This window comes from Dipodomys spectabilis, unplaced genomic scaffold, assembly GCF_019054845.1.
Source record: "Dipodomys spectabilis isolate Male_0828 unplaced genomic scaffold, ASM1905484v1 ptg000050l, whole genome shotgun sequence".
NCBI lineage: Eukaryota > Metazoa > Chordata > Mammalia > Rodentia > Heteromyidae > Dipodomys > Dipodomys spectabilis.
The window spans coordinates 12,095,857-12,114,813 of record NW_024870727.1 but is presented as its reverse complement, the minus strand read 5'-3'; the positions used below and the strand labels follow the sequence as shown (position 1 = coordinate 12,114,813).

The 18,957-nt window shown below is 35.0% G+C and overlaps 1 protein-coding gene across 2 annotated transcripts in view; it reads right to left on the bottom strand.

The window, feature by feature from the left end:
• Positions 1 to 7,358: 7,358 nt before the first annotated feature.
• Positions 7,359 to 18,957, bottom strand: part of Bche (butyrylcholinesterase) — a 55,405-nt gene continuing 43,806 nt past the window's right edge. Inside the window, exons 4-5 of one of the 2 annotated variants that reach the window (XM_042678916.1) lie at positions 10,455 to 10,567; positions 7,359 to 7,710 (exon numbers count right to left, since the gene is read on the bottom strand). In XM_042678916.1, coding sequence (XP_042534850.1) covers positions 7,645 to 7,710; positions 10,455 to 10,567 — 179 coding nt within the window. In that variant the 3' untranslated portion in view covers positions 7,359 to 7,644. Of the gene's footprint in view, positions 7,711 to 9,027; positions 10,568 to 18,957 lie in introns of those variants that run through there. The other variant, XM_042678917.1, reaches the window with a different exon arrangement.

Genomic DNA, 18,957 nt, shown 5'->3' with positions numbered 1-18,957 from the left:
AATATTATGTAGAATGACCTTTTTTTCTGTCTGAATCAGGTGTGTGAGCTCAAGGCATCCAGCTCTTGCTGTGCATTTTCAGTCACAACTGGCACCTCACCACTTGAGCCAGGTCTCTATTTCTAGCTTTTAGTTAGTTTGATAAAAATTTTTCTCAAATGTGTCTGCCAGTTCCCAATTCTTAGCCTCTCTCCTGAGTAGCAAAGCTTAGGTGTGAGGCCTAGTGCCCAGCCAGAATGATTTCTTGTCATTACAATATTTGGGGAGATTTTTCATATCAACATCAAAATTTACTTCATTTAGCTTCTTCATCACATCTCATCTTATGAATGAATCAGGTTAACTGTAGGTTTATTTTTTCCCTCTTCACACAAATTTATTGTCCAATTTTTCTAATAAAGAAAACAATTGTCATCAGGCATCCAGGATTCATACCTATAATTCTAGTTACTCAAGAGGCTGAGATCTGTAGATCATGGTTCAAAGCTAGCTTTGGCAGGAAAGTTGGTGATAGTCTTATCTTCAATTGACCAAAAAGCTGGAAGTAGAGCTGAAGCTCAAGTGATAGAACTTCATGCACAAAAGCTCAGGGAGGAAGCCTAGGCCCTGAGTTGGACCCTTACACTGGCAAGCAGATGCATGCACATACGAACACAAACACACACACATTCACACATGCATACATACATACACAACATTGTCAAGTTGGCAAGCCTTCCTGGGGTCATGAAATACTATAACACTTTTTATCCTCTATAAAATAAGGTCTTTTTCCTAGATAGAAGAATTTCTTGAACTCTTCCCCCTATTTTTTTCAATTATATCTTTAACTCTTCCTTAGCCTACTATTTCAGTTCTCAGAGTTTATTTAATTTGTTGGATTTTCCTATTAAAATGAATATTTTATTTTTTAACTTTCTTTTCATTGTATTTATTTATTTTTCAAACCTACCATGTCATTGTTTTAACTCATGGACATTCTCACTTGCATTCATCCTGCCTTGGATTTCAAAACTAAAGAGTTGAAATTTTCCCCTTATCTTCTTCTTTTTTTCCTTCTTTATTTCTTCCTTTCCACTGCTAACCTGTGCATTCCTTCTTTAATTTATCATATCATTTCTGAATTCTCATATTTTTGCTTCAAAGTACTGGTTTATGTGGTTCCTTGTTTTGTTATTAAGATGGTTTTATTTAGTGGCAAATGGAAAAATACATGTGTTTTATACTTGAACTGAGCCCAGTGTTTCATACACACTAGGTTAGCACTCCATCGCTATCTAGACCTACAGCCCTGTTGTTATTTTTGTTTGTTGCTGGTTCAAGGTCTCACTAAGTTGCCCAAACCACCTTGTCCTTTCAGTCCTCATCATCCACCATCCCAAGCACCCTGAGCTACAGTTAATATCTTTTATTGGTCTATTTGGTTCCTTTACATTCCTGTATTTTCTGGTAAAATTCTCTGTGGATTTTTTACTTGGGTTGGATTCTGGGATTGAAAAAATTGCCGAAAATATTTCATAGGGCAAAAGGCTTTCTGGGAAAATTACTGAATTAGGGTATAATTTCCTTCGTTTATTATCAAAATGCACTATTTTATCCAAAAGCACATTTTTAGAATTAAAGTTGGGTATAGCATTTTAACTTCTTAACACGGTGATCGCAACTTGTACATCTTGATTTTTCAATCAAGACTGTCTTGAAATAATAATAAGAGGAAACATAAGGTAAATTGAATATGTAAATAAAAATACTAGACTAAAAATGTTGGTTTATTCCAGCTTTTAATATAATCCCTCTTGATTCTTCATGAAAGAAACATGTCAATGAATATTAAATGGATTTTAAAATTGTAAAGATTAAGTATCTTGTAATAAAATATATGAGAGTTGTTGAATCTACTACACTAAATAAAATCCTTGGCAAAAATGAAAACCACAGTGGTACAATTCAATACAAATTGTGATTACTATTTATTTGTGCTAGCATATACTTTTACGTGTCTTTTGCATGGAAAAATAAATACTGAGCTTGTGATCACCAATTGATAGCATTTTACTTAAGTTACATTTTCATGGAGTGTAGTCACTTTGATATACCTACAAATTTTGAGACTAAACAGATTTTGCTTTTATCCAGGATAGGGAATGCCCCATAGTTATATATAATCCCAATTTCAACTTCTCTGTGTTTCTATATATCGTTGCAAGTTAGTAATATTTTGACCCCAACACTTAAAGCTATCCCATGTCTGGGCCAGAAAAATAAACCAAGAAAAATGGTAGTGTATGTGAATTCTTGGGACTGGATACAAGTTAGGATGAGATAGGAAAGACTGAGATAAATAAGCACAATGGAAGCTATGTGGAATTGAGATGGTTCATAGGCAATTTTCTCTGTTGGGTAAGTCTTCAAGACTGTTGTGACAAAATAGCACCAGCTTTGTAGGTGAGTCAATGTAAATTTATTCTCATGATTATGAAAATCGGAACTTTGAAATCAGTTACACTGGATCAAAATCAAGGAAATTAGTAGAGCCAGCCTTAATCCCAAAACTGGAGAAGAAACACTCATTGCTTTCTGATTTCTAGTAGCTGTTCCCATTCTTTGGTTTACAGTGATCACAATTCAATGTCTACTTCATAAGTCAATCATATTTGCCTCAACTGTGGGTCAACCTTCTCCTTTTAATAAAAATGCCCAAAATTTTTACCCTGATCACTTCTGTATTGGGGGAGGGAGGGAAGTGGGGTGGGTGGGTAGGTATCTGGTTCCTGGGCTTGAACTCAGGGACAAGGCACTGTCCCAGAGAATTTTGCTCAAGGCTAGTGTTTTACAACTTGAGCCCCAGCTTCACTTCTGTCTTTTTGGCAGTTATTGGAGATAAAATTCTCATGGGCTTTTCTGGTTTGGCTGACATTGGACCATAATTCTCAGATCTCAGCTTCCTGATTAGGTAGGATTATAGGCAGGAGACACTGGTTGCTAGCCCTGCAAATTACCTTTGACACTACATCATTCCAAAGTCTCAGTTCAAGGAAGACAATATGTTGGGGGGGATGGTCCAACCTACAAGAGAGGTATGAATATAGATTTGGGAAAATCCTGCAAGTATCCAACCAGGAGAAATAAACTAAGAAGTAAATGTAATTGATCCTACACATTAATGTGTAAAGCACTCTACAGAATTGAGAAAAATAGGTTTTGTTTTTTAAAATATATTTTTATTGTCAGGTGTCAGTGGCTCACACCTGTAGTCCTATTTCTTAGGAGGTTGAGATTCAAAACCAGCCTGGGCAGAAATGTCTGTAAGACTCTTATCTCCATTTAACCACCAGAAAATCAGATGTGGTACTGTGGTGTACAGTGGTAGAGCACTAGCCTTGAGCAAAAGAGCTTGAAACATTGCCCAGATTCCAAGCTCAATACTCATTATTTTTGTGTCTTATGAATTTTATGGGAAATATATATATATGTATTGGTCAGTCATGGGGCTTGAACTCTGGGCCTGGTCACTCTCCCTTATCTCTTTAGCTCAAGGCTCTACTACTTGAGCCATAGCACCATTTCTGGGAAAATATTTTTTAATAGTGATATATGTTGGACTAAGTATTCTCTTACTTCATGAAATCAACCAACTGAGAAATTGGTTACAATTAGAAAAAGAGTTTGAGCTATCTTTCATGAGGAAAAATTAAATATTGCAATGACAAATGAATTACAAAGCCCATCAAGGTTAAGAGTTTCTAACCATGTTGTTTTACGAACATCTGGCAGGAAGCTCTGAAGGCTTTAACAAAGACATATCCATCACCAAATTGAGTCTCAGTGCTGGAGTGCTAGCTTTTTCTGGAACAGAATTTCATTTAATCTCTTTGTTTTCTTTGATCTTATGGCCTTATGTGCTGTCTTTCCACTGGAGACATCCTTACTTCTCTATTTATTTCTTGAATTCAACCCCTCTAGTACGTTATAGCTCTAATTTAATTATATACTCCTCCCTTTCAACTCCACTCTCAATTAGCAAAGGATTTTCTCGTTATTAAGTAGTAGTGGTTTGGAGCTCTACCAAATTCTTTTTTTTCTGTTTATAGACTTGCTAAACCAAAGGGTTTTGCTGTCTCAGAAAATAACAATACCATCCATTCGCCTGTTCTAAGTCAAAAATGTTTCATAAGCTTTCACCATCTATCTGGGTAAATGGTGTTAGTGGTTGCTCATAAATGCTACAACACAATTGCCTCCTCCACAGTTGGGTTTGCTATCCATTCTTCCCTGGGCTAGGGCAATAGCTCCAGCGTCAATATCTGCCCACTGTTACCAAGGCTCTCATTGATACAGTGCGATCCTTCTCAAGTAAGCATGCTGGCTGTGGGCAGTTAACACTTCGCAGAGTTGTGCACTGACTCCTAGTTGGCCTCTCTACTCGTTTTCTGAGCTCATCTTTTATCACCCTCTCACTTTTCTTCTTCCAGGGCCTTCCTGTCCCTTGTACAGTACCTTCTGCTTGTGCTCATCTGTCACTAGATACCTGAGTTGGTGTTTCACTTGTCTTAGGCCTGGCCAAGGTATTATATGCTCACATATCAGACAAGACATGTTTGGCTGTAAATCCCTGTTTGCTTATTCAGCCATATTTTACTCATGGCCTTGATATTATGTAATTGTACAGCTTTTGGTTTATTGTCTCATGCCACTATGTAAGTATTACAGGAGCAGATGGTGGCTCTGTTCTGAATATGGCCTTTTAACCAGTGACTAGAAGAATGAACGGGGAAAATAATAATCATTGTCACATGATGTGAAAAATTTGTTCCACTAATCCTCTGTCATGCTTTGAAATATGTATACATAATGTGTATAGTATATATTTGTTTATGAATACATGTGTATTATCTAGTTTTATAAAATTAAAAAAATAGGCCAGTCACTGGTAGCTCATGCCTATAATCCTAATTAATCAAGAGGCTGAGATCTGAGGATTGAAGTTCAAAGCCAATCCAGACAGGAAAGTCCATGAGATTTTTATCTCCAGTTGACTAAAAAAAAGCTAGAAGTAGAGTCATGGCTTACGTGGCAATGGGCTAGCATTGAGTAAAAAATTATTAGGGACAGTGGTTAGGCCCTGAGTTCAAGCCCCCCAGGACCAGCACACACACACACACACACACACACACACACACACACACACACACACACACACTAATATATTTATATGGAAATATATTTTAAAATACAGATTTTATATGCTCAGTATATATATATAAATATATATATATCAATATATTTACATCTTCAATTTTGGTTCAATATATATTTACATCTTCAATTTTGGTTCAATAAATATATATTTGAAGTAAGTCCTATACTACTAATGATTTCTACAGATAAACACCAAAGGAGAGAACCATTCATTGGGCTATAGAGATACGACCTCCAAATTATTTTGAAGATAGAAAGTTCCAAAGTCTCTCCTCTTATAGGTACAAAAGAGTCATATATGGCAGCTCTCAAAGTGAGTTTCATAAAAGCTGTGTGTCCCCAAAGATTCTAACCCTGAGGAGTTTTGTGAGAGAAGAATCACCCTGCAGGCATTTTATTGGAATGAACATTCTTTGCACTGGCAGAATGTGATGAATCAAATAGTGTTCACTAGGACCATAGAGTATAAAGGAGCTTAAATCGTTGTTCTTCTAAGTCTCAGTAAATGTAAAATATAGGATGGAATAAAAAGCAATTGAAAGAGGTCCTAAGTCAAGGTTAAAATGCTTCTTTAGGAACTGAGATACATGCATGAAATTCTGGAATTCTATAACACTGTCAAGCGATGTTCAAGGACCTGAGGAGTCAGGGACATCCAGCTTTCTCCACAGCATTCCTCAGACAGCAGTGAGATAAGCCAGTGGCCCCTCTCTGGCTGCCTCACTAGATAAACTCAGAGCAGGGCACAGCCTTCTGGAAGTTTCATACTCAGAGGAGAGAGGAGGGCTTTTGGTTTGGTAAACTTCTCACTTAATTTTTGCATACCAAGAGACACCTCTCAGCGAGATTATTAAAACTTTTAACAGTCACAGTAATGTGAAAATGATAAACCGTTTGCCAAACTATTTACACATTTGGTTTGGAGACTGAAATACCACTGAAGACACTAGCTTTTGAACTCTTATTCACTTATTTCCCTAGCCAATGATAATACTAATTTTTAAAATTATCGTATTTCAATAATGTAAAACAAAGGTAGTAAGTTCCAAGTAAAGAAAACCAGGAGGAAGTTTTAAAAAGCATTGGGAGAGAAGCATCTTCTAAAACTAAGAAAGTATTATTTTGTTCCTGGGGCAGTACATCAATGGTATATTCACAGAGATATGGTGAAAATCAGACAAACCAAATGTTGTACATCTTGAAACTCATATCCTTTGGGAAATACTCCTTAAGAGAAGTAATGTGAAATTCCAAATACAAAATTATATGTAGTGACTTCAAAAGTGTTTTGGCAAGTGCGAATCCCTAAAGTTAAATCATACTAGCTTTCTGATGAATTTTTTCTTTGGGATAATGTTGTTTTCTAGAACCTATTCCCAGATGCCTAAGAATGTAATGAAAATTTTCATTACAGATGTAAATATAATCCTGTAAATCACCAGTAGCTCCTAGACTACTACCCAAGGATCGTTCGCTACTCATTTTCATTAGGGAGGACAAACAGTAAAAAGCAGAGAAGAAAAGGAAAAAAAATCTGTGTGCAAAATGAAAGAACCCATATGTTCAAAGCCAATGCAACAGGAAAACTGTATCGTCATGGGAAGTTAAATTTGATACAGAATGAAAAATATTCTGAAAACTCCAAATCATAAAATTGCCTGACATGCAAATTATCTGCCTGGAATTTAATAGATACTCAGAAATGTTCTTTAAACGTTTGGTATTCCTAGTTACTTAGGAGGCTAAAAATCTAAGGGTTGTGGTCCAAAATTAGCCCAGGCAAAATTTCTCTGAGACTCTTGTCTGTAATTAGTCCCCTAGAAAAGCCAGAAGAGGAACTGTGATTCAAGTAGTAGAACATCAGCCTTGATCACAAAAGCTCAAGGACAGAGCTCAGGTTCGAGGTTCAAGCCCAGGACAGGCACCAAAACTAAACAAAATAAACAAAACAATAGGTCTTCAACCCTTCAGTTCTGCTACTGTCTTCATCTGATAGTCCAGTGAATTACTATTCCTCAACAAGTGTGCTACAAGAAATTGTAGCCTGACAGAATACATCTTGCAGGGGGTAATACAAACGTGGTGAAATCGAACTATGGCCTAATCATTTTAAGAAACTTTAGATGTTACTTACTGTCAAAGTTAAATCCACACAAAAGTTAAAAGACAAAAAAAGACTTTATTGGAGAGTATTGGAAGACAACCCGTGTGGGAGGGCTGGGGACCAGCAGAATCAGGGAGGAATGAGTGAGGATGCGTACACAACAGTTGAACTTGGCAAAGTAAATAGAGCAGGTGGTAATGGAAACTGAGCAGAGGATGAAATTGATCTGCATACAGTACATCAAATGGATGGATGGAAATGATACAGTGAAAAGCCATGGCATAACATGGGTATGCTACTGAACACAGTCATAAAAACTAGAGCAACCAGGAGAGAAACAACTAAACGCTACTGGACAAAGGGTATGAAGTCATAAAGTGCTGTCTGTGGTGAGCATCTTCAAGGCCCTGGGAAAGAGATAAAGGAAGTACTGTTGACCAAAGAGCATGTTGATCCACAGGGCATATTCAGCACAGGGAGGTTTTTACCGAATTTCCAAATATTTTCTCTCTGATAAGACCATCATGAAATGAATGTCTATTTGAACTCATGGCCTCATTTTGGTGCTCTGGTTTTTGGCTGCTCTGCCACTTGAAGGATGCATCTACTTCTGACTTTTTGCTGCTCAAGTGTAGATAACAGATACATTTGTCTGTTATAGATGTATTGTTTTAAATATTTTAAAGGTGTGTTTTTAAAATAAGAGAATAAATGTGTGTGTGTGTGTGTGTGTGTGTGTGTGTGTGTGTGTGTGTGTGTGTGTGTGTGTGTGTGTGTGCTGGCCCTGGGGCTTGAACTCAGGGGATGAGCATCCCTGAGTTTTTTGTTTGTTGTTTTCTCCTCAAGATTAATAGGACTCCAACACTTGAGTCATAGCTTCGTATCCAGCTTTTTTGATTTTTATAGTTAATTGGAAATAATAGGCTCATGGTTTTTCCTGCCATGTTTGGCTTTGATCCTCAGATCTCAACCACCTGAGTAACTTGGATTGCAAATGGAGCCACCAGTGCCTGGCTTTTATTATCTTTTCATGTTTAATTAGATGATTGTCATATGATCATTAATGGATGTTTCCTTTCTTGTTCTCTGATTTTTTCCCCTTGATGGAGCCATTTTGTGAATTTCTTCATGTAGACCCATTATGATAAGTAATGGATTGTTTTATATGAATGGGAAACTGTATTTGATATACATCTCTTTTGTTGGTTGTGGGGCTTAAATATGTGTACATTTTTAAATCTGTTCTTTATTCTTTGAAAGACTGAAGAATAATAAATAACCCTTCAGGTTTACATTTACACTAAGAACATTAAAAATTTGAATTTCTTGTTTGCCTTGAACAACTACTTTTCCAAACAAACTTTCTAAAGTGAAAAATTCTTTTGAGCCCAGCTACCAGTGCCACAAGGAATTTTACTAATTATTGAGTTTATGACTCTTTTTTTCTTTTTCTTTTGCAAGATACATGATTTCATTTGCTAGAACACTCTGTGAAATTATGTTCTGATTTATCCATGAAATTGAGTTTCAGACTGACCTGGAATTAACTGTTTTACTTTTAAAATTAGACACTTCATCCTGATAATAGCAGTGAATTTTTGGACATTTGAAGCTAAACATAAAAGAATTATAAATTCAAATATCAAACAATTGGAAAATATTTTTTCTATATATATATATATATATATATATATATATATATATATATATATATAATTGATAGTCTAACTTTGGTTGAATTTACTATACCTGCTTTGGTATGATAAAAACTAGTATATGTTTGAATCACTTTCAAACATTTTCTGAAAAGTTCACCAAAACTAGGTGATAGCTCCCATCACTCCTTACTTGCAGTTAGTAAATAGTTGTCCACACACTAAGAACTAGGAGAAATTTTCTGCCATTTTTGAAGTTTTCATAGGTATACATTTTTAATATTCAACTTGACTCAAATCTCCTTTTTATCTATCTCCTAAACAAAGTGATGAGAATTCAGAGGGCTTGGGTGCCCTTGAATTAGAATTTTTCATCAAAACTGCCCTTCAATGACCATAATTCAGAGTCCCTCAGAGTTCATAGTACTTAAGAGATACAGGTAAAAAAGCCTGTTTGAATTGGATAATTACAGTGTTGATATGCGATACTGAGTGGCCATTTTTGCTTTGTAGATCCTCAGTGCAGAAAGAAACAACCAGACAAAAGCAGGTGATTTGTCAAGATTTCCCGACTGTCCTACAGTCTTGATATCAAAAGATCCTGCAGGTTTCTAATGTGCATCTCTGAATCCTCTGGTGTGTTAGTGTGTGTGTGTGTGTGTGTGTGTGTTGTTGTTGTTGTTGTTCATTTGTTTGTTGTTTTAACATAGAATCTTCTGACTCATAAAACAAGAGTATGCCTGTTCAGCATATCAAAGAGCTTTTTTTACAAATCTTTTTTGCAAGACTGATAAATAGGAAAACTTAACTGATGTAGATAGGTTAGAACACCAGTAACTTCCTTCAGATAACAGGTTCTATTCACATGCATCAATATTATGAATCACTTTTGCCCATCTTGAAAAACCAGTTCATTAGTTCTTGATTTGACTTGATCAAGATATTCTTTGATTATGTGGATAGCAACATTTTGGCCCCATTGCAACTGATTTTCATGAGTCTGAGACTCTTACTTAAACATTCTCTCTTGCTTTTACATGTAAAAACCAAATAGAGGCCAATTATGATTTTGTTCTTGCTTTAATATTATATTGACATTCAAATTATAAATTGATTTGAAGAAATTATCTGCAAATTCTAATGTCCAGTGTTTCAAAAATTAGTTGAGAGTAAAAAGATAACTTATATAAATAGTAATAAAAATATGTATGTGACTATAATCAGAATCCATATACTATAAGAAATCTATTAAAAAGTTATTTAGGAAAAAATTGAAGCAAGACACGCATGTCTATATGTGTATAATTAAGTTTTTGGTTTTGAATTGCTGGGCAAAATAGCAATGGATGTCAAGAATGGTTATAATTCTTCGGATGTTTTGGTTCACTCCTATAATAGCTTTCTTCAGAGATGTGTATAAAGCTGTTGATATTTTTCCCTTCATCTAAAGGAAAATGAACTATCCATAAGGCTAACATTACTAATTAGAGACCCACACAGCTCTCTTTCTTGCTGGTGTAATCATTAAATTGATTTTTCCAGTGCATCATGTAATTGTTCCAGCGGTGAAACCCTGCCTTCCACTCTTGTTCTGCTTCATCAATATTTCCTGTAAAACATGGGAGAAATTGCATTAATATAAATTTTAATCTGTTTACATTAAATGAAAAATAACAGTTGTTATTTTCTCCTTGTATACTGTGCAGAAATATTTTTATTCTTACTTATGTATTGTCAAGTTCTGTGTATACTGCACAGAAATATTTTTACTCTTACTTATATATTGCCAAGTTCTGTTTCTACTTGAACCAGTACCTAGAGTAGTTGAAATATAGATAAAATGTTTAAATATATAAAAAGAGACTGGGTACTGGTGGTTCATTCCTGTAATTCTAGCTACTCAGGAGGCTGAGATCTGAGGATCACAGTTCAAAGCCAGCCTGGACAGGAAACTCCATGAGACTCTTATTTACAATAAACCACTCAGAAAACTGCAAGTAGCTCTATGGCTCAAGTGGTAGAGCGTTTGCCTTTAGTTGAAGAGCTCAGGGAGGAGCACCCAGGCCCAGAGTTCAAGTTCCACAAGCAATAAAAATCAATCAATAAAGATAAAAATACATAAACTGAAAATATGAATTTGCATGTTCTATTTTGCCAGATTCTGTTATGTACATTTTTTAGTCCCAAATAAATACATTTTACTTTAATTCTCTGCAATATAAAAATCGTACACCCATGTAGTATATGTAATCCATACCTTTATAGAGATAATTACATAGACTATTATTTTGTATGACATTCATATGTGAATAGTTATTAATGCATAAGATAAGCTTGTAATTATAATTTCATGTGGATTTTATACTCATTACAATGTATTTTAATTCCAACTAAGTTTAGTTTTTTCAGCTGCCTATCATATAAAAATAGTTCAATAACTTCTGTATAAAATAGATAATTGAGTCTTTGCTTTCAAATAGCTTTTCAGGACTATGAATGTGTCAAGTGAAATGGGAATTTCAACAAAAATGATGCGAGACAGTAAACTCTTGTAAAATCTATGTGATTTATTTTAAAGGATATTAAATTAGCCAGGCACTGATGGCTCAACCCTATAATCCTTGCTACTCTGGAGGCTGAGATCTGTGGATAATGATTTGAAGCAAGCAGACAGAAAAGTCACAGAGAACCTGTCTCCAATTAATCTGCAAAAGGCAAGAACTGGTACCATGTGTGAAATGGTAAATTGTCAGTCTTGAGCAGCAATGCCAAATGAAAGAATGAAGCTCTGAGTTTATGCCCCAGTGCTAACACAAAAATATGATGTATTGATTTAATGATAATGCTACAGTGAAGAGCAAAACTCTAAAATTCAGACCATAGACTTTGTGCTTCTCTTATTTTTTTTTCTTAAAGTTTGAGGATGATGACCTATATTTATTAAATTAAAATAAAATTGAAGCAATTCCAGGAGGTCTTAAAATGGGGCTGAAAATCACTTAAGATATATTTCAAGGTTAGAGATCTAGTAAATGAAAATAAAAATAAGTTGGAGTAGACAATTTAGTGACTAGTTTTAAACTTTATATGAAATGAAAATATCTAAAACATTTATATACCACTTAAAATGCCCATGGTATTTTATTAAGATAGATTTAAATTCAAAAATGCTTATGAAACTTAGATATTAGACAAATATTCTGGAATATATATATATACATAAAGTCCCAATATTAAATATAATTGGCCTTTAAAAGGTTAATGACTATATATTTTTGCAAATAATAGAATTTTATTCTGAAGGGTCACAAACATTAAATGTGAAAGCATATGTTAAATAGAACATCAAATGATTCTCTTTTATACTCTTTTTAATGATAATTAAATGTTTTAAATGTTACATAAAATAAGAACTTTAAAGTTCAAAAAAAGAATAAAATTTGGGATGTACTGAATAAATTATTAGCAATTTAGCATTTAGAACAGGATTGGAGAACCCTTTTCCTGTCAAAGGCCACTTGGTTATTATAACATCACTCATGAATCATTGGGAAGATGAGTTTTAAACTCATAGAAAAGGCTGAGCTCTCACTTCCTTTTCTGTGCATGGAATGCTACCAAGTCTATTTACAAAATGTAAATTCATTCCTTACATGTCCTGATCAGATACTTACACAATTTGGTGATTTGCAATATTTTTCAGTGCATACTGTGTCTATTAACATGGATTCCTTCCTTTCCTTTCCCTTCCTTCGTTCCTTCCTTCCTTCCTTCCTTCCTTCCTTCCTTCCTTCCTTCCTTCCTTCCTTCCTTCCTTCCTTCCTTCCTTCCTTCCTTCCTTTCCTTTCCTCCCTCCCTCCCTCCCTCCCTCCCTCCCTCCTTCCTTCCTTCCTTCCTTCCTTCCTTCCTTTCCTTTCCTCCCTCCCTCCCTCCCTCCCTCCCTCCCTCCCTCCCTCCCTCCTTTCTCTCTTCCTATCTTTCTTTCTTTCTTTCTTTTCTTCCTTCCTTCCTTCCTTCTTTCCTTCCCTCTCCCTTCCTTTCCTCATAGTTGGTATTGATAGAGACCATGAAATATGAAGTATGCAGTTATTTTCTAACAAAATCTAGGGGAAAAATATGGAACTAAGATTACTTTTTGTTCTTCCTGTTCTTCTCTTCCTCTTTGGTGTTAATTCCTTACTTGCTCTATGTTGGCCAGAGCTAAGAAGATAACAATCCACCTTAAGACCATGTTTCTCTCTTCACCAGCAATAAGCTCATAAATCCATGGAATTTTGCAGGCCCTAGTTCCAGATAGAAACTAATTTATTTAAAATTTGTGCCATATATTAAACAATAGGTTTGACTTTTACTTGATTTATTACAACCTAATTAGTGAAGGGAGTGTAATTCAGTGGGGAAAATTTGGCATTTTCTCAAAATAGTAATTATTAAGCACATTAAAATATTTCTATGAAGCTAGGCACTGATGGCTCATGCCTAAAATTTCAGCTATTCAGTAGGCTGAGATCTGAGTATTGCATGTTGAAGCCAGCCTGGGCAAGAAAACCCATGTCATACTTATCTCCAAGTAACTACCAAATAAAAAAAAAGAAGAAGAAGAAAAAGCCAAAGTGGAGCTGTGTCTCAAGTAATAGAGCACTAGCCTTGCATACAGCCACTCAAGGAAAGAAGCAGACCGGAGTTCAAATCCCAAGACAAGCATTAAAAATATACATTAATATCATCACCAAGAAAGAATAATCCAGTCTGAAAATATCCCTCCTCATAACTAATTGTCCAGAGCCTACAGATTCTTCTAATAAGAACGATTAATCATATTCCATAAGTCTGAGACTCTTTCTGAGGGAAAGAAAATTAACGAAAGAATTATTTGAATGTTTTCAAAGAAAAAAAAATCCAAAGGAATACAGAAAAAAACAAAAGAGAGGCTTAGAACGAAATTTAAAATAAAATATTGATCAATATCTTTAAATACTTTAAATTCTTTAAATTCATTATGTTAAATACTTCTAAGTTAACCCTTGACTGTCTCTTCATTTTTTAAGGAAGAATGATAATATTTTAAAAGTTACTATTTCGTATTTTTATTGTTCTTTCAGTAAAATATTTTGTGTTTTACACACTGTGGTAAATATGACAATAATATGGTATGATTTAATCAGTCTTTAAAAAGAAGCGAAAACCAATTGATTGGCCTCAAGATTTTAGTTATATATAAAAAATATCCTCTTCATTCATTCTAGTCATCTTTATCATTATACATCAGAAAATAAATTTTTCACATTCAGGATATTAAAATGGAACAATGTCCATTGTTTGCAATTTGTGCATTTAAATAACATTTGTCAAAATAGTGTAACAAAACAGAATGTGAAAGAATGGAGGCAAATATCTATCCCAAATTTAAAGAAAAACAGATAGGTTTGGCAATATGAACAAAAAGAAAAGAATTAATCATTGTCAAAAACAAAGTAAGTTTTTTAATTGAAAAAAATGAGTTCTAAATAATAATTTCAATTTTATAAAACTGGCAATTTCATGTAGTCTAAAGATCACATTGAGGCACATGAAGTAAAATTACAAGCTGAATATCCAAGATATAATAAAAGAAAAAATTGTTATAGGATTTAATTCATCTGTTCGGTTTTTTTTGTTGTTGGTCCTGGGGCCTGAACTCTGGGTCTGGGAGCTGTCCCTCAGCTCTTCAGCTCAAGGCTAGTGCTCTACCATGTGAGCCATAGCATAACTTTGGGCTTTTTGTGCTTATGTGGTACTATGGAATCAAACCCAGGGCCTCATGCATGCAAGGCAAGCACTCTACCACTGAGCCACCTTCCTAGCCATTTCTTGTTTCTTGAATAATTTGTACTATGAGACAAATTTAATATGAAATACTGTCATGCAAAGAAACAAGAAAAAGTCATATATGTTCATATATACATATATAGTAGATGTATCTACATAATATATGTCATTATATATACATATATACCATAATTAAATAAAATTAATCAGGAGAAGCTGAGAGGCTAGCATGTCTTCCTGTAAACTAATGAAAATGTGGAAGCTTAGATGAGTGACATTATCTCACATATGAAATCATTAAGTGGGTTCTACTGAGGGTTATTTTCCATCTCTAGGGAGACAAGGTAGAAAAATTGTCCTATTCAGAGAAACCTAATACATTCCTGAATCAGTAACCAGAACATGCCAGACTTCCATTTAAAATGACTAAATGGCTTTGCTTTAGATAGAATGTAAATGCCTTAGCATGACACACAGACACTACAGCATTGATCTCTGCTTATTTGGCTCTCTCTCCTTGACATTCATATTAAGATTCAGGTCCTGTTATCTTCCCTTAAAAGCCTCCTGTGTTCCTGGGCCCTGTGTCCTCTACCTCAGGAGGCAGAGACAGCTGTCATTTCCGTCCATGCAGCTCCTTACAGCTGCTGGCACGGGTTTCTAACATAGTGAGGGAGCAGCAGCGCTGAAGTGTCATCACCATAATAGATGAGAAAAGACAAGTCACCTTTCTACCAGGAATCATGCAATCTGTGGGAAAAATGTCCTCAAAACTGCTCATGGAAGACAATTCAACGTAATCACTACACAGGTGGAGTTGCTTAGTAATTATCTTCTCCTTTACACGTATGTAATATTTTCATGGCTTATTTAGCTAAGAATTTTTCTACTTAAATTAATAAATAATCTAACTTGCTTGTGTTAGACAAATCTTAAGATCATGTCAATTAATAATATTAAATATTTAATAAAATAATTAATAAAATAAATACGAAATGGTATGCCTTCCACCAGTCGCCATCTCCTTACACTAGAAAACCTTCTAGGAAGGACTTAGTAAAAATGTCAAGTGACATTTTAGGAAGTTCATTGCAGCATATAATTACATGCAATTATACACAGGAGTATGTAATAGACAGTATGTACTTTTGTAATATTTACATAAGTACATTTTATTTGCTGCATGTAAAGAAACTAAAAATCTTGTTTTTGTTAAAGAAACTAAAAAAAATCAATGGTTAGGCATAAAGTTATATTCTGATAGATTATAAACTATACTAATATGCAAAAAAGCAAAAAGTAATAAAGAATGTAATTTTAGTTTCTTAAAACTAACTGCGTGATGGTAGGATGTCAATTTATGTATGAAAAATGAATATTGGAATGGTGCTGTGGCACAAGTGCTAGAGTGCTACCCTTGAACACAAAGAGGTCCCAGGACATCACCCAGGCCCTGAGTTCAAGCCCCACAATTGACTATATATATATATATATATATATATGATACAATATGTATGAATAAATTTAACTTCAGTTATAGTTTTGAGTTGAGTAATTTGGAGTTAATTTTTTATGCATGTACAAACTTTGGTATGAATTTTAAAGTACACTAATAGGACAGATAGCTAATAAATAGTTATAAATATAAGTAAAAATACACTTCCCAGACTCTGGTGGCTCACACCTGATTAGCTTCCTAGCTAATCAGGAAGCTGAGATCTGACCACTGAGGTTCAAAGCCATCCTAGGCAGCAAAGTCCATAAGCCTTTTATCTCCAATTATCCACCAAAAAGTTGGAAGTGGAGCTGTGGTTCAAGTGGTAGAGAACTAGCCTTGAGTACAAAAGCTCAGGGACAGTGCCCAGGTGCAAGAATGACCAAGCACACAGGTATCAAGCAATCTTGATACCCATGGTATACATTGACAGAACTTTGTCAATTCACCTAATGTTTAGTGGTTGTAGGATTTCAGCTCAGGATATCAAGTTCACTAGGCAAGCCTTTGTTTTGAGCTCTGTCTCAACAATTGACTTTGTAGTGACTTCTGCCTTGCCTACTGTGGTGTGTTACTTGAATAATAAGTTTTTTTTTCTTCAGTATAATAATAGCAACAATTACTGTCAATAAATGAGCATCAGGAATTTCTGAGCAGAACAGAGAATGCTAACAATCAGACAGGAAGAATGAAGTTATGCGTTGTGAGGCAGAAGTGAGGGCAGAAGGAGATGTAGTGTTCTCTGAACAGCTTTTTTTCTGCTTCAGGGCAATCCTAATGCTGGTTCTAATACATACAAACTGGGAAGTTGCCTTTTTCAGAGGGGCACCAAGCCCACTGATGGAGATTCTATACTCAAAACCTCCTCTGTTTTCAAAGAACCCATCTACTAATACCATTACATTGAAGAAGAGGATTTTAGCACAGGGGTTTCAGTAGATACAAACATTCAGAGCAACTCAGAATACAGGAAAAGCTGCATCGATCCCTAATAGCTAATACAGGCTAATTGTGAAAGCCATTAAATTAGTATTACTATTGGGCCGAGGATCAGGGTTAAAGAATAATTATTTGAGAGTACATGGTAACTTTGTTTCCCATGACCAGCTTGGATTGCAGTTGTCAATCAGTGACAGAAATTATCAGGACCATCTTTTGTAGAGGATCATAATATATTGTTTTTAATAATTTGAGGATGGAAGAGATGATAAAGGCATTGTGAAGACTTCATGTATTATTAAAGAGTTGATTTTATCATCAACTTATCCAACTATTGCTCTGGTATTGTTTGGTATTTTTCATGATGAAAAGAAAATTCAGGCATTCTGCACTCAACTTTGTGAACTAATTGTAGTAAATGTTTCTATAATGACCAATGCAAATAGCATGTGAAAGTCTTTTTTTTTTCTTTTTTTTCAGTCGTGGGGCTTGAACTCTGGGCCTGGGCACTGTCCCTCAGCTCTTCAGCTCAAGGAGAGCGCTCTACCACTTGAGCTACAGCACCACTTCCGGTTTTCTAATGGTTTATTGGAGATGAGTTTCAAGGACTTTCCTGCCCGGGCTGACTTTGAACCTTGATCCTCAGATCTCAGCCTCCTGAGTAGCTAGGATTACAGGCATGAGCCACCAGCGCCCGGCTGAAACTCTTTTAAATTTAGATGCCACTAGCTTTAATTCAGACAAGTAACAATTTTCTGTGACTTATAAAAAGGTCAGGAGAGCAACTACTTTTTTTTTAATTGGATGATATGAAGATCTAACAATTTTTTCCCTTTATGTGAATTCACTCTCTTATTATAACAACAACACAACATTCATACAGGTGATGGCAGTTAATAAGTCAAGTGTTATCTTTTTTCTATTTTTTTTAAACTAAGTGTAGCTGTTATGCAGAAGTGTTCTTAGTGAAACTCTGAGCCTAATCACATTTAAGTCAAATACTGTACATTTTATTTCCTGTAGATGCTTCATAATAATAACAAGCAAAGTGCTAGAATTTATGTGTTTAAACAAGTCTTAAGAACTATTTTATTTGAGGCCATGTATTGCTCCAACGTAAACATTGGCTGAAGTGGTACTTATAAAACTATGACCTTTCCATCATAAGTGGAATAAACATTTCTCCTTTTACAAAAGCCAGACAATAGAGATTCTGTGGTTTTCCTCTTGTTTGTAAAGCAGCAATCTTTAAATATGCCAGAAAAACCTCAGTGCAAATGATGTAAACACAAAAGAGGAACATATTCAAAGTGTTGAGAATTAAAACTAAGATGTACCAACAATAGGTACTTACCAGTTCTAATCCCATTAGATTACTTATTTATAAAACCTAAAGCATTGGTGATCATTGTTCCAGTAGACCATTTTTTTTTTGATGCTACCAGGATATATTTACCTTGTGTTTGTACAAGGACTTGGTTTAGCTTACAATATATAAGCCATTTACAACTACCACTGCCTTCTCCCTTTACTTACGTTTCTCCAGATTAGGACTCTCATTAAACGATATTTTAAATAACAATTTAGAACCAGTGGCCTGTGGTATACTAAACACTATTTGTTTGGCTGTCTTGGCAGATGGCATGAGTCATCTTGTTGTTATTCATACCCTGAAGGCACAATGAGCACTTGTTGATCTGCCCAGTGCTGTGGAGACCAACTCTAAATCTTAGATCACAGAATACATGGGGATACAC